The following is a 14,650-nucleotide window of genomic DNA, read 5'->3' on the forward strand; positions in this document are numbered from 1 at the left end:
AGAATGTCAGTACCCTCCTGTCTCTTGTCAAAACTGTTACGTGACATCAGATCCAGTCTGTTTTTTTTACAGTCAGAGGTTTCTGGTGGTATCTGCCTCAGCTGTAATACCTTTCACCAGACTGCATGTGTACCATCTACAGCTGTGATGTTCTACCCACAGCAGCAACATCAGTTGACAATCTGGTGCATCCCTCATTGTTCTCTGGTGTCTTGGGTGGTATGCGAGCCACTCCAGTTTAATGAGAAACTCTCCCTTCAAGCAGCAAGCACCAGAAACTGTACTGAGCACAGATGTGGTCCTGTGGGCATGGGGTGCCTGCTGCAAGGGCCATTTTATGAGCCAGCCTTGGTATACAACAGTCAGCAACGGGCATCAACATTGTGGAACTCTGGCGATCTTTAAGACTGTTTGCCTGTTCATTATGTGACGCACAACAGATTGGTCCCAGTCACTGCAGGCCCTTCGTCAGTGATAAATAACAGGATGGCCTAGGTTCCATGGTACTGTACATCTTCCCCTGCCAGCTGTGGAACAGATTTATCAGTTAAAGATGTCTTTAATGGAAGTTCATTTACCGAGTAAGCGGAATGGGCTGGCTGAGTTTCTGAGCGGACGAGCTCACACAGTTCACTAATAGTCTTTAGACTGCCCAGTTTTCTATTGGCTCTTTAGAATATGGGGTTTTTCAGAACAGACATGTCCACTTCAGCAGAAAAACACACACATTCCATTTTCTGTAATAGAGGTGGAGTTCATTGGAATTCAAGAGGCGATGCGTTTGTCCCTGCTTGGACTATTCACATAGTTTACCTTTTTCTACCTCTTCCTCTCATTCTGAGAGTTTTACTTCAATATCCAAATGCACAGGGCAAATTGCTTTCTAACTGTATCCTTCATGGTTTGCTGTGCTTGTCTGTATGTATTCCAAGGATTGTTTTCTGTGTCTTCCTTGAGCCAAGTTTCTGTTAATCTAGGGTGGAGGCAAAAGTGCTGCACCAGTATGTACATACGCTGCTCCTCATATCTTGACAGATGTAGCTTCCTCCTGGTCGGCATAAATAAACTATTTGGTCTTGAGCACCAGAAAAGTGAATTTGCTTCTTTATCCTGTAGTACCAATTTTGAACTGTTTACTTCATCTTCATTTTTTTATTTGACTATTTCATCATTGAGAGTTCATTTGGTTGCCATTTCTGCTTCATAGAAGAAGAAGAATTGGTTTTTTATACCCTGCTTTTCTCCACTGTAAGGACTCTCTAAGTAGCGTACAGTTGCCTCCCCCCCCCACAACAGGCACCTTGTGAGATAGGTGGGGCTGAGTCAGGTCTGAGAGAACTGTGATTAGCCCAAGCTCACCCTGCAGGCTTCACGTGGAAGAGTGGGGAATCAAACCCGCTCTCCAGATTATAGTTCTTTTTAAGGTTTTCTTGTTTCAGTTGTAAGCCTCCTCAAACAGGTTTTTGGGTAGGCGACATACACATTTACATTGTCCATATTAATAAATCAACAAGGAAAAACAACCACATCAAAAATTTTGCAAGGAATACATATTGCACATTAATTATGTTGTCTGGAGAATGTGTAAAGTGACTCTTAGGTGTATCTCAGCAGGTTTTTACTGTGCAGTAATAATTTCAGGTGATTAGAATGGCAGTAGGGATGAGTAGGGATATTCACCTGAAAGGACACCCATATTTTTTTCAGATTTGGATTTCAGGAAGTCCTCCATTACCATTTTGGGATTTTTAAAAAGGGATTCTGGAACTATTTGGGTTCCATCATTCCTATGGATGACCTTTTGGGGCTGGAGTAGCTGCGTTTCAACTGAATGATGCTAAAATTGCAGGAGACTTAGTACTGCCTGTCTACTAAAGACGCCTCAAAGTTCCAAGAAAATTGAATCCCTTGGTTCAATTCTACATGCCACTGAACAAGGAGTCCCCACCCATCCTACTGGTTTCCATTGTTTCCTATGGGGAAAAAGTTCCATCTGTTCTCCAGGGCGAAGCCTATTACCCAACTCACAAAAGCAAGAACCCCCTGGCCAAAAGCCTCCCAATGCAAACAGAGGCAACGTGCCCAACAGAACCAACATCAAACCATAGAGTCCCAGCCGAACCCATAGCCAATGTGGCAGCCTCAATACAATCAATGTTAAACCAGAGGATTCCAGCACAACAAACTGAAGCAAGGGACAGTGTTGCAAGCCCAACAGAACCAGTGCCAAATCACAGAACCCAAGGCCTGTGTGGCAGCATGTCCAACTGAACCAATGTCAAACCAGAGAATCCAAGCCAAACCAACCAGGCAAGCCAATACCAAGGCAGCCAGCCAGACCTGGCAAGACCCACAGACAAATGCACAATAATGTTGCTTCCCCAAGGAAGGCCTTAGAAAGTGAGAGGGGTGGATTGGGGTGTGTGTGCTCCCAAGCTCTCTTCTCTCAGCAGTCCGCAGCCTATACCATCACTGGCTCGTAGAGACAGAGCTGCAGCTGCCCCTCATCACTGGTGCTCCTTTCCCCTCCTAACCTTGTAAAGAAGAAACACAGCACCAGTGAAATATGCATGAACTTTATTTTAGGTGCTTCTGTGGGTTCTTGTTTTAATTGACACACTCATGTCTACTTTCCTAAGATCTCTTCTTGTTCCAATTACGTTTATGGGCCTTTTTATTTTTGAGAGGGAATATTTTTGGCACTGTATCTATTTTCTGAGCAGAATTGTGCCAAGAGGAGCTGCGGTTCAGTTGAGGGCTTCTTCTTCTTTTTTTTTTTTACAACGTTTGGTATGTGGATTTAATATAGCGCCAATCAAACGGGATAATTTCCCTGCTGCTCCTTTCTACTTCTGAGTGTTAAGTTTTAAGTTCTGCAGTAACTATGCCTCAGGCCCACAGGCTGTGCTATTGCCCTAATATTTGCACCGCCATCGGTCACCATGTAGCCCAAGGAGACATCTTTGCCCTATACAATAAGTGCACCATGGTCCTGCTCAGTGTGGTACAAGCAAGGATGGTGTAGCAGGGGATAGGCATCTTGGAGCAGTTTGTGGAACCTAATATCCTCAGCAACAGAAAAGGGCTGCCCGTCTAGAGCAATCATCTCACCAGTGAGATGAGTGACCCTCTTCCTTGCCTGCTGCTGCCCACCTTTTGGCATCTAGTGCCAGTTACACCAAATATTTCCATCAGATATGCTTGACATCCCTTCTCTGGAGGAAACATGGAGGGCAGAACATCAGAGGGAATCACAGAGCGATTTCCCTCATGGCTGGCTGGTGGCTGCATGGCCACCCCACCAACCTTTCTCTCCCCCAAAGAAGCACCACCTGGTAGAGCTTCTTCAAATGGTTCCTGAGTCCATTAGTCAAGACATGAGCCGGGGTTTCCCTTGACTGATTCTATTGTTGCACAGCTGGCACTGTGTAAATCAGGAATCCTTTGTTCTCTAGAAGTGCTTCCAGTCTGTGGAGGTACAGGGGCATCCATGCTGACTAGCAGCTGCAGGCAGCACCAGAGCCACCTCCTGTGAGTGGCTTGGGGCAGACATACTGTGGGGGGGGGGGGGGAGAAGGAGATGCCTGAGAAAGTGGATGCATCTCCATCTCTTTTTCTTGCATCACCTACAGCATTTCATCTTTCCTCTCCTCAGAAAGCCAGTTGGACTCTGGAGGAACTGGAGAAGGGACGTTCAGTCTCTCTTCCACTTCCTCCAGCAGCTTTTGGGTCCCTGGGCTTAACTCAAGAGCCAGAAGACTCTCACCCCCAAAGTCCAGCCCTAAAAGACAGCAGCGCACAACAGCTGGAGGAGGGAAGGCCTGATCAGTAGACCCCCTTCCCAGTGCCAGCACCTACCTCAGGCACCTCGGCAGGCAGCGCTCCAGTGGTAGCCTCAATGAAGCTGGCCTTGCCAGGTCTCTATTGAACCACTGGAGCCGCAGGAGATGGTAGTGGAATGTTGCTGTGGGGCAGGCCTCCACACAGGTGGGGAGAAAGCCACAGCTCTCCTTCTCCCGTCTATCCTACTTCTCTTCTACTTAGTCTTTCCTCCAGGGCCCTGCTCTACTCCCCTGCTCATTCTGTCCCCCTGGTTTACTTTGCTACTGGACTAACAGTGCATTCCTAAGGAGAGTTATTGTAGTCTTAACCCATTCATTTCAATGGGCTTAGACTGGAGTAATTCTTCTTAGGAATGCACTGTAAGCTAGCTGCTACTCTGCACTCCAAGTCTGAGCACTAATTATCCTGCTCTTGACTTTTTCTTCCTTGGCACTAGCTGGCAACTGCCTTTTTTTTAAACCTTTTTTTTTGGGGGGGGGGTAAAGCTACACCTAGACTTGCTTCAATTGAATAGTCATTTAAAAATTGATTCTGAAGTCTTGAACATTAGAAAATGTAAGGGGGCTGTTTTCTGTAACTACAACCAGCTGTTCCAATGAGGTTATATTTGTAATTTTGAATTGGCGAGTTTGGAGGGCTCATTAGGTCTGCTTGGTGGGTCTTCCTTGAGAAGTTATTTCATCTTCCTATTTCATATCTGTCGATCCTTTTTGGATGATAATTTCTGTACAAATGGAATCAAAACCAGTTGCTTTCAGAGTGGCACAAGTAAAATGAATTTCCCTAATGATATTTGAACAAATGTAAGGAGCCAACTTACTGAAAATGTAGCAAAACAAAGCCACCCACTAACATTTGAACTGTGCAACAGGAAAGTACTAGAAAGGCTAGCATTTTTGCAAGTTATAAAGGAAAGGATAATGATTCAGAATTGAAAAGAATACAAAACATTGTTTCAATTTTTAGCAGTCAGCAGTTTGGTTTCATTATTTATTCCCTTTGTTTTGTCACATGTACATGAGGGAATCTATAGCTGGTAGTGGATTGCTGCACCACGTATATGTATTGCACATTGCAAAGGAATCTTTAAGACATAACTGTTGTGTTTGCAGCCACTAAATATATATTCAGTGTTGGGTTTTGTGTCCTAAAACGAATTGTGTGTATAAATCAGTGATGCTCAGCATCTTTCATTTTGAGATACAATCTTTCATAATAGGTATGCTTTGAAGTGAAACCTCCCCACGTAGTCCCTGTACAATTTTAGTAGATTTTACGTTGTAATTAGTGTCTGATGACTAACAGAAAACAGTTCACCTATTGGTTGGATTTTTGTTGATTCTGCTCTTTAAGTGCAGATTCTCACATCATATCCAGAGTTGTCCGGATGTGTCTATGTGTGACCCACCAAAGTAGTTCTATGGAGAACATGGTGGGTGGTTGGGAAAGTTCTTCGTTGATCTCTGTGTATCACACTGGTGGTAACTTGAGCTTGTGCGGATACAAATTGGGCACCTTGTGCTTGGAGAACAAGTTCCTCTGCTCCTGATAACTGCATGTCAGAGTCAAAGTCAGATCAGGGGAATCCAGACCCTACATGTTGTAACATGTATGTTGGACCCAAGTTAGATTTTTAGGAACTTTGTCCACCCTTCCTAAGAGGATGGGTTGCACTGTGCATGTCCCAAGGGGCTGGATCAGGGTTTTTCCACTTAGTTATTCGACCTCCAAGTTGGTTTTAATTAGTTGAAATGATTTTATGATTGTATTTTCCTATGAATATTGCAGTACTCCCATGGAGCATAATAGTACTGTGAAATTCATAGACAAATGGATTAAAATTAGATTGACAAGTGAGCCATGTAAATAATCTATGAAAGTGACTTGCAAACAACTATGATAGTTCTCTGAAAGTTTTGTAGCTTGCTGTAGGTAATGGATTTTAACTGTCAAGGAAAAAAGTGCTGCATTTTAAAGAATCAAATTAATGAAACCTGTTGAATATCTCTGCTGTAAAGGGGTCATTTTACTGATTGACTAGAAAAATGCTACATTCATTTAACTGTGAGAGCACCAATCTTAAAAAAATGGTTTGGAAAGTTCAGCTTAATAACTGAATTGCCTCTGTTTAAAAAACCTGTATTTATGTCGTTTTAAAATTATGCAAGTAATACATTAGACAGACATCCTTTTAGGCTGTGTTCCAGTAAGTTCTTGTAATTATATAGGTTTTAAAGTTTGTTGCACAACACATTTTGGATGCTACCTTGTAAAAAATAAGAATTTGGTTTTAAATATACTTCAAGCACCTTTTTGAATGCAGGAAGTCAATATTTTACTTGCAAAGCGTATATGTATGAACATATCTTTCCCCCCCTTTTTCAGTCAGTGGTGAAGACTGGACGATTACTAATCAGCCATGAAGCCCCTATTACTGGAGGATTTGCATCTGAGATTAGCTCCACGGTTCAGGTACTCTACAGTTTTTCTTGCAATGATAGTTAAATACTTTCTGAAAAAAAGTTTAGTGCTTTAAAAATGAACTTTAATTTTCCAGCTATTTCTCACTGTTAGTAATTAACCAGTCATCTTAGGAAGAAGAAGGTTTTAAAAAATCTGATATACTTATTTTCTTTCAAGTCACTTTAGTTCACCATTGTGTTCTTATTTGAAATGTGTAATGTTAAGAAGTAATGAAATGTTTTAAATTCTTAGCTCTTACTGTAATCTTTCTCTAAAGCATATTAGTTTGGCAGATAATTTTTAATAATTTCTGGTTGTTTTTTTTTTTGGAGAACAGATGCTGCATCTGAATTATTTTCTAATGGCTGTTGCCAAAATTAGTTTGATTAAAGTTTTTCATCTGAAACAGAAATGTGCAACATTTGCTCCTTAAAGTAGAAAAATATGTTTGAAATATATTGTTTCTAGTTTCCACACTTGACAGTGGAATTTACTTTTGTGACTCTCAAAAGTCCCTAAATAAACACATTGGGAAAATCCAAATTAAGTAGTTTTAAGTCTCATTGGTTATTGTTGAGAGAGTTAAGTACATGGCTGATCATTTCCTTATAATAGAGCACTGTAATACTTAACTAAAAGAGACTAATTCATGAAGGCGGTCCATTGTGAAACCAGCTCTGTGTTTTGTTTCAGAGACCTTGTTGAATAGCCACAAAACTCTCTGTAGAAAGCTACTGTCGCTTTGAGGGGTACACTTTATAGTATGATGTCTGTTTTAAACTTGAGTTGCAAAGTCATCCACGTTTGGTGGACACATTCCTAAGTGTTTTTGCTATTGTACTTCATATTACTGTTTGCCACATTTCTCTTTTCTGCAAATTGAGACATTTTTAATTAAAAGTGTATTTCACATGAATTTTTCAAAAGCTATTCTCTAAGGTAATGTGAGTTATTCATTCCAAAGACCTGACCCTGTAAAATGTCACTATTAAATTTGGTGGGCTGAATTTGGCTTCCGTCAATCTGGTGTTTTGAACTACCGTATATACTCGTGTATAAGCCGACCCGCATATAAGCCGAGGTGCCTAATTTCACCCCAAAATGGGGAAAAATTAGGCACCCGCGTATAAGCCGAGGGTCGGCTTATACAACGCCGCTGCCCCGGGTCGCCCTCCCGCTCGGGCCCTCCAGACCCACCCCGACCCCAGTGCCACCCTAGGGGGGGAGGGGGAAGAGCCCCTGAACCCCCTACTCACCGGGAGAGGCAGGAGGATGAGGCCCGCTGATCAGCTGGTGGGGGTGGGGACGGGGGCGGCGGCGGGGCCCTGCCTGCGCGCAGGAAGGCCCCGCTGGCTGCTCCCAGGCCGCAGGGAAGGCGCGTGGGCCGGCTGCGGGGGCGGCGATCGGTGGTAAGTTCCCCCTCCCCCCCTACTGTATTGACCCACGTATAAGCCGGGTTGGGTTTTTTCAGCCCTTTTTTTGGGCTGAAAAACTCGGCTTATACGTGAGTATATACGGTAAGAAGAAAAAAATGACTTATTTATTAATGATGTATTTATGCAGCCTTTGAACGCAAGTGTTCTCTGAGCAGCCAAATGCAAGGAAGTGGCCACAAACAAAAATCTAAAACTTGAGCTCCCAAAAACACAGAGTACAACATTCCATAAGTCTGTGGCCACCCCAGAAGAAGTAATGTTCCTAATTGTTCCTAATATCAGCTTGAAAACAAGGCTCTTTTTTTTTTTTTTTTTTTTTACCACTTTTGACTTTTAAGTGGGGGGATGTGCAGAATTTTTTTCAGTCTGTTGTATACACAATTGCATGCTTGATGCAATATTTTATGAAATAAGAAAGAGCTTTTTAAGTAAAGAAGGCTGGTTGTTATTAAATGACTGAAGGGTAGGCAGAAAAGGACAAGTACAACAAAAACAAAAAGAAACAAAAATCGTACCAGACACAGTGATAGAAAGGGTCTGTTAATGGGGCACCACTCCCACAACCCAGATTCCTGCCACATAGTGGCATGTGCAGAAAGAGGCAAAAGATCTGGATTCCATCAGCTGGGTCTTATGGGTTTAGAAGCCTTTTAAGTTAAGGTATATTGGAGTGATAGATGTGATGCTAAAATAATCAGTATGAGAATCACAGGCAAAGGTCTGAAGGGCTTCTTCGAAATGCTTTACAGAAAGGGAAATGTTAGGGCTGAACAGTTTTTTGTTAATCCAAGCGCAAGCTCACATATATGTTTATGCTACTTCACTAAAACAATCATACATGATGTTCCTGTATATATTTATTTTTTTACTGAAAGACTGCCTGTGTGCTACTTCCCAATAAGACATGCAACAACCATTATTTGGGCTGTGGAATTTGGACTCTATGGATTAATAACATAATTATAGGTAATGTTAATTCATATATTTTCAGTTATGTGAGTGGGCTTTCTTATACTGGCTCTTTGAGGACTCACTCTGAATTTTGATTTAGTGTGGCTCTTTATTTATAAAAGTTTGTGAGCCCCTGATCTAGCATTTATATGGAATTTGAACGTGCATGTGTCTTAATTTTCTACAAGTGAAATTGTAAACATACATTTACCTTAACCCACCCCGCTCCTGTTTGAAGAATTTTTTTCAGTCTGTTGTATACACAATTGCATGCTTGATGCAATATTTTATGAAATAAGAAATACCTTTTTAAGTAAAGAAGGCTGGTTGTTATTAAATGACTGAAGGGTAGACAGAAAAGGACACAACAACAACAACAAAAAGAAACAAAACTCATACCAGACACAGTTCTTTAGAAAAAACTTTTGTTTCAAAGACAGTAGTACTCTACAGTTTCTGAGCGTAAGTGTATCATGTGTTTTGTGGCTAAGTATATTTTACTCTCTTTCAATTGGTTTAATAGAAACCACATCTATATGTATCTGGGCCTTAATGAGATAGTGAGAAAAGAGAGCTAGATTTGTAAAAGCTCAGGGTTGGTGGAGCGGTAAAATGAGAATGGGTGGGTGTATATGAGGGGAAAGTTGCATTAAGGAAGAGACAAAGAGGAGCTAGGAAAGGAAGAAGACTTACTTTGTATGATTCTGGAGAAAGGACTGATAGCCCAGTGGTGTGATGGTTGACAGACAACTTTGGGGGAGGGGGCAGAACTAAAAGGGGGGAAGAATTAACTCACCAGTCAGCAACTGTTTTCTTTGTGTGCCCTTTCTGGTCATGTGATCATGGGGTGAGAGCTGCAAGGGGAGGAAAAGCTTAAGATGGGGGGCAGCTAAAAGTAGATGGAGGGAAAAGGAGAGAGTCTGGGGGCAGTTCTATGGAGTGGGAAAGAATAAAAGCAGGAAAATTAAGGAGAGGAGGGGTGTAGTGGTTAGTAGCAGCGGACTCTAATTTGGAGAAACGGGTTTGATTCCCCACTCTTCCACATGAAGCCTGCTGGGTGACCTTGGGCTAGTCACAGTTCTCTCAGAACTCTCCCAGCCCCATCTACATCACAAGGTGTCGGTTGTGGGGAGGGGAAGGGAAGGTGATTGTAAGCCGCTTTGAGACTCTTTAAAGGTAGAGAAATGTGGGGTATAAAAACCAACTCTTGTTCTTCTACTTTTCCCCATGAGTCCTCATGGTTCCTTGGTTGTCATTAGCTAGATTATAGCAGATAAAAATTTTCATGCTACACATTTTAAGTGAAGAAAATCTTATCTTAAAAATACATTTAATCAGTCCAGAAACAAAATTTTGCAGTGTTCTCCAAAATTTCTAATTTTCCCCCTATCAGATAAATGGGAGAGGGGGAATTCTCAGGGAAGAACATAAGCCTTCAGGATTTTTCTTCCCCCACCCCCAATGCCTCACATCTCTAGTGGAAAATAACTTGTAGAAACAAGTGAGGTGCTTTGAATCCTACCAAGAAGGACTCTGTGGATATAGCAAATTCTCACATTTTGGCTTGTAATGAGTCAACCAGCAGCAAAACGGAAGAGACAAGCTTGAGCCTCCACCTAAAACGATTCAGAGCATTCCTCTAGTCGCAAGTAGGAAAAAGGCATCCTGGGATATTGGTACTGAAACACCATAAATAGGTCTGTATGTCCTGCCCTGTCAAAGATGCATAGAGCAATACCATCTTAGCATGAATGAGGTCCTGGGTTCAAGCGCTACATTTGGTAGCTACCAGACAACTGTGGACAACATCTAAGACACAACTAAACTTTATATCCTCAGACCCAATCACTGGGAATGACCCAGTGATGCTCACTGGCTGTCTAGACTCTGTTCAGTTTGCTCAGTATCTTCCCATGTAGCCATACTTCAGTTGTAGTCCAAATGTTCATTACTACGACTACTGCTCAGCAACCTTTGTTCTCCATCAAAGCTTAGGAGGGAAGAGTTGTTTCACTTATGTGAAATCATTAATTTGTCCATATTTGAAATAATTCTGTACTGCTCGTTGTTCAAAGACTTATCTTGAACACATTTTTTTGAATAACAATTTTGTTTTAAAGCTTTGCTTCTTTACCTCATCACTTGCTTTAGTATACATATTTGACAGTTTATTGACCTGCTTTGCACTTTATGTTTTGATAACTTTGTATTTATTTTTTTGTTCATGACAAGTCATCATTTGTTATCTGCTTGTAAAGTTATCTGCTTCTAATTATGCATTCTTTAAAAGAATAAAATATAAATATTTTATGTGATTAATGAACTGTATTATAGGACAAGTGTTTCTTTAGGCATACAGAAGTCATATTTATTATTAATTTTTATCACATACTGACTCTGTGTGAAAGTAAGGTTTGAGTATTTGACTTGTCTATGCTGTGAAAATTAAAACTACAATTCATTTTTGCTGGATACAGCGCATATTAAGAATGCCAAAAATGTCAGGCACAGTAATTGGCTTTAACTTTTTGCAGATGGAAGTAATAAAACTTAAATAAAGAGTGTCCAGTTGGACTAGATGGTAAATTTCCACTTCCATATCATTATTTCATCCTTACTGAGAGGTCTGCAAGATTTTGAATAACACTACAGGTTACTGTGAAAGTTGTATAATTTGACATTTAATTGATTTGAATAATAATGATACCTGAATTATTAACTGGATTTCTAAACATTGTTGGGTTTTTTGTATGGTAACAAGAGAAATAATCTAAAGATAGGAGCTGCTGGTCATTATCCCCTTCCACAATTTCAGAATAGCTTTCACCTCAATCCAGTTTTAAACCATGCCAACGGCTCTGCTAGCTAGATGTTACTCCCAAACATCATGGGCCTTTGATCTATGCGTTTGTGGAGCCGCAGTTCCAGAGGACCTAATGCGTTATATTCTATTTTGTCCAGCATGGTGTAGTGGTTAAGAGCGGTGGTTTGGCTGAATAGCTGAATAGTATGTCCTATATCTACTGCCCATGCTATCATAACCTTTTTGACTCTTGCTCTAAATTGTAAGCTAATATCAATTGGTACATTTTGGCTATCATACCTTTATTTTCCGATTCTAATATTACCACCAAAGTTGACTTCTTATCTATAAACCCTGACCTTTGATCTTTTTTAAATATATCATTTAATTGGAAATATTTAAACCAATCTGAAATACCTAACTCTTCCTTACTTTTTAGTTTCCATTGACCATTTTCATACTGTGTATATTCCCTTGTTTCCCCACTCCTACACATGAAGCCAGCTGGGTGACCTTGGGCTAATCACAGTTCTATTAAGAGCTCTCTCAGCCCTACCTACCTCACAGGGTGTCTGTTGTGGGGAGGGGAAGGAAAGGTGATTGAAAGCCAGTTTGAGTCTTCCTTAAGTGGTAGAGAAAGTTGGCATATAAAAACCAACTCTTCTTCCTCTTCCTCCTCTTCCTCCTCCTCCTTCTGAATTTCTTATCACACTTTTAATGACCTAAATCTCTTTGCAGATTCTGAGAAGCTGCTCTTTTTCCTCCCAGTCGCCAATCAGTTGTCTCCTACCGAGTATTACTCTTTGCCTTAGCAGGCAAGAAAATTAGGGCTACAGTTGTATTTAGGGCATTTAATGCATGTAATAACTAGCATTTTTTGGTTAGATTGTTTTAATGTTATTGTTTATACCTAGGTTTTATATGACAGATTGTAATGGCCTTCATCCACAAACAATAAACTTTATTGTATTGATTGGAGCTGAAAGTCAGTTTTCATATTTATCATGTTTACTTGCTCTAATGGCGGTTCGTTCCAGCATTTGTAGATGTACGGCAAGCATCTCATTCTTATTTACCGAGACTTTATTTTGAGACTGATATGATAAAAAGATAAAAATGAATTCCACCTGCTTCTTTGGTGTTAATTTTTAGTTGAGAGTGTTGTGTCTGAATTTAACCAGCTTGTCACCTTGATTTGTAGAGGTTGTGAAATTAGTTCCAGAAAACATCTTCAGGGACTGATTACGTGATTCATGAAACTGTGATGAGCCTGCAATTTCTTTACTTTTTGTCTTAGTCATTTTTCTCTTGCCCTGCCACATATCTTTGCCTGGAAAGTATAATTTTTATAGAACAAGCGTCAGCTTGTTTGCCAAGTTACAAGGTAAAAATTAACAGAAGTCATAAAGGTGGCATTGCATATGCAAATATGATACCTGGCAATATAACCACATGCCAAAAAGTGGATTACATAGTCATCCAATATGTCTCAGAATTTTTAAACAGCTGAAAAGCCTATCACTTCATTGAGCTAAAATTTGACATGAATCATATTAAAATTTCAAATGGTGATGCTGAGAGCCAATATATACATATTTTGTCCATATTACAGTTGTATGCATTCACAAAGAAAAAAAGTCCTGCCTGGATTAGTTCAAATAAGGAGAATTTCCTTTGATTTGTGTTGGCCAATGGCATTTTTATCTTCCCTAATGACTTTACATGACACAGTATATTTCAGGAGGTGGGATGTTTTATCATCTTCTGTTACTATACAAGGGCTTAACTGGCAGTTACATGTTTGCTTCTCACAAATGGTGCAAAAGTTTTTAAATATCATTTCTTCCTTAAAATGCTTGCAAAAGAATGGTGATTTAAACTATTTATCTGAATTGGAGAAATTTTGTGTGACAAAATAGTTAATTTTGCTCAGGTGTGTCATTTGCTTTTGATATAAATTAAATATGTTGCAAATAATTCTTACTAAAACTTCAGTCTGCAATGCTATCAGATACTTCGGATTCTGTCTTCTACTCCGTTTCCTGTCTTGTTCTTTGCTGTTTTGCAGTCTATAATCTCAAGTTCAAAAACATTGTCATAGGTCCATAGATTACTTGTCAGATAGTGTCTTTGAGTTGGCAAGCAAAATTAATGCAGTACAGAGAAATAAAATAGACTGCCAAACACAAACTGAGGAAGGAACAATGGTCAGGGGGAGGCAGTGGTTTGAGAGATGATGACCTCCCACACACAACTGAGCTATAGGAGAAAGGTTAATTAAAAATGCTGGCTCTGGTTTAGATATTTTTTTTAAAAGAATTGTTTGGAGTTCAGTAATAGGGTTGCCAGGTCCCTCTGCCACCGGTGGAAGGTTTTATGGCAGAGCCTGAGGAAGGCGGGGTTTGGGGAGGGACTTCAATGCCATAGAGTCCAATTGCCAAAACGGCCATTTTTTTCAGGCGAACTGATCTCTATTGGCTGGAGATCACTTGTAATAGCAGGAGATCTCCAGCTAGTACCTGGAGGTTGGCAACCCTGTTCAGTAACAATAGAATTCCTGGGATTGGGGAACAGAATAGCATCTGCAAATTCAAAATTGCTGCCTAGGTTGACAAACTGCAGCCATAGTTGTTTGTAGTGTAGGGCTTTCTGCTGGGCTTTGATATTAGTGAATTAACTGTGTCCTAACTATGAAATGCTCTCCTACTAACCCAAACCTTTTTTTTGTTAAAATGGAAATAAAGAGAACCAGCCCCCAGAGCCAGATCCCTTATGGCCACTTTCGTGTATGGGTGGGCTTAGTCCACAGCTAGGCAATCCTGTACATGGGGGACGTCTCCAGGGCTTCCAAAGGAAATTATGAATGTGGTCTTATTCAATAAGTAGGCAGCATGCTGGAAAAGAGACATCAGATGGAGAATATTAGGATAGTTATGGTTTAAAACTATGTGTAAAAGAAGTATGAAGTCAATGGGCTTGTAAATATGAGGCATTTAAAAGCCTTTCTAAAGCCTTCTTGTTTACAAAATAGGAAGGATTTGAAAACTAGTTACTTCATAGGAGAATACTTGAACAAAGAAAAGTATATAGGAGGGTAACATGTTATATTGTCTTTTCCCTGCAATATTTGAATTTTTGGCTTGGAAAATGTAGA

At 40.5% G+C, this 14,650-nt stretch overlaps 1 protein-coding gene across 1 annotated transcript in view; it reads left to right on the forward strand.

Moving 5' to 3' along the window:
* Positions 1–14,650, forward strand: part of BCKDHB (branched chain keto acid dehydrogenase E1 subunit beta) — a 61,433-nt gene that overhangs the window by 24,687 nt on the left and 22,096 nt on the right. Inside the window, exon 9 of the mRNA XM_056856281.1 lies at positions 6,229–6,315. Within this exon, the coding sequence (XP_056712259.1) occupies positions 6,229–6,315 (87 nt within the window). The remainder of the gene's footprint in view (positions 1–6,228; positions 6,316–14,650) is intronic.

This window comes from Euleptes europaea, chromosome 10, assembly GCF_029931775.1.
Source record: "Euleptes europaea isolate rEulEur1 chromosome 10, rEulEur1.hap1, whole genome shotgun sequence".
In the NCBI taxonomy this organism is placed as follows: domain Eukaryota; kingdom Metazoa; phylum Chordata; class Lepidosauria; order Squamata; family Sphaerodactylidae; genus Euleptes; species Euleptes europaea.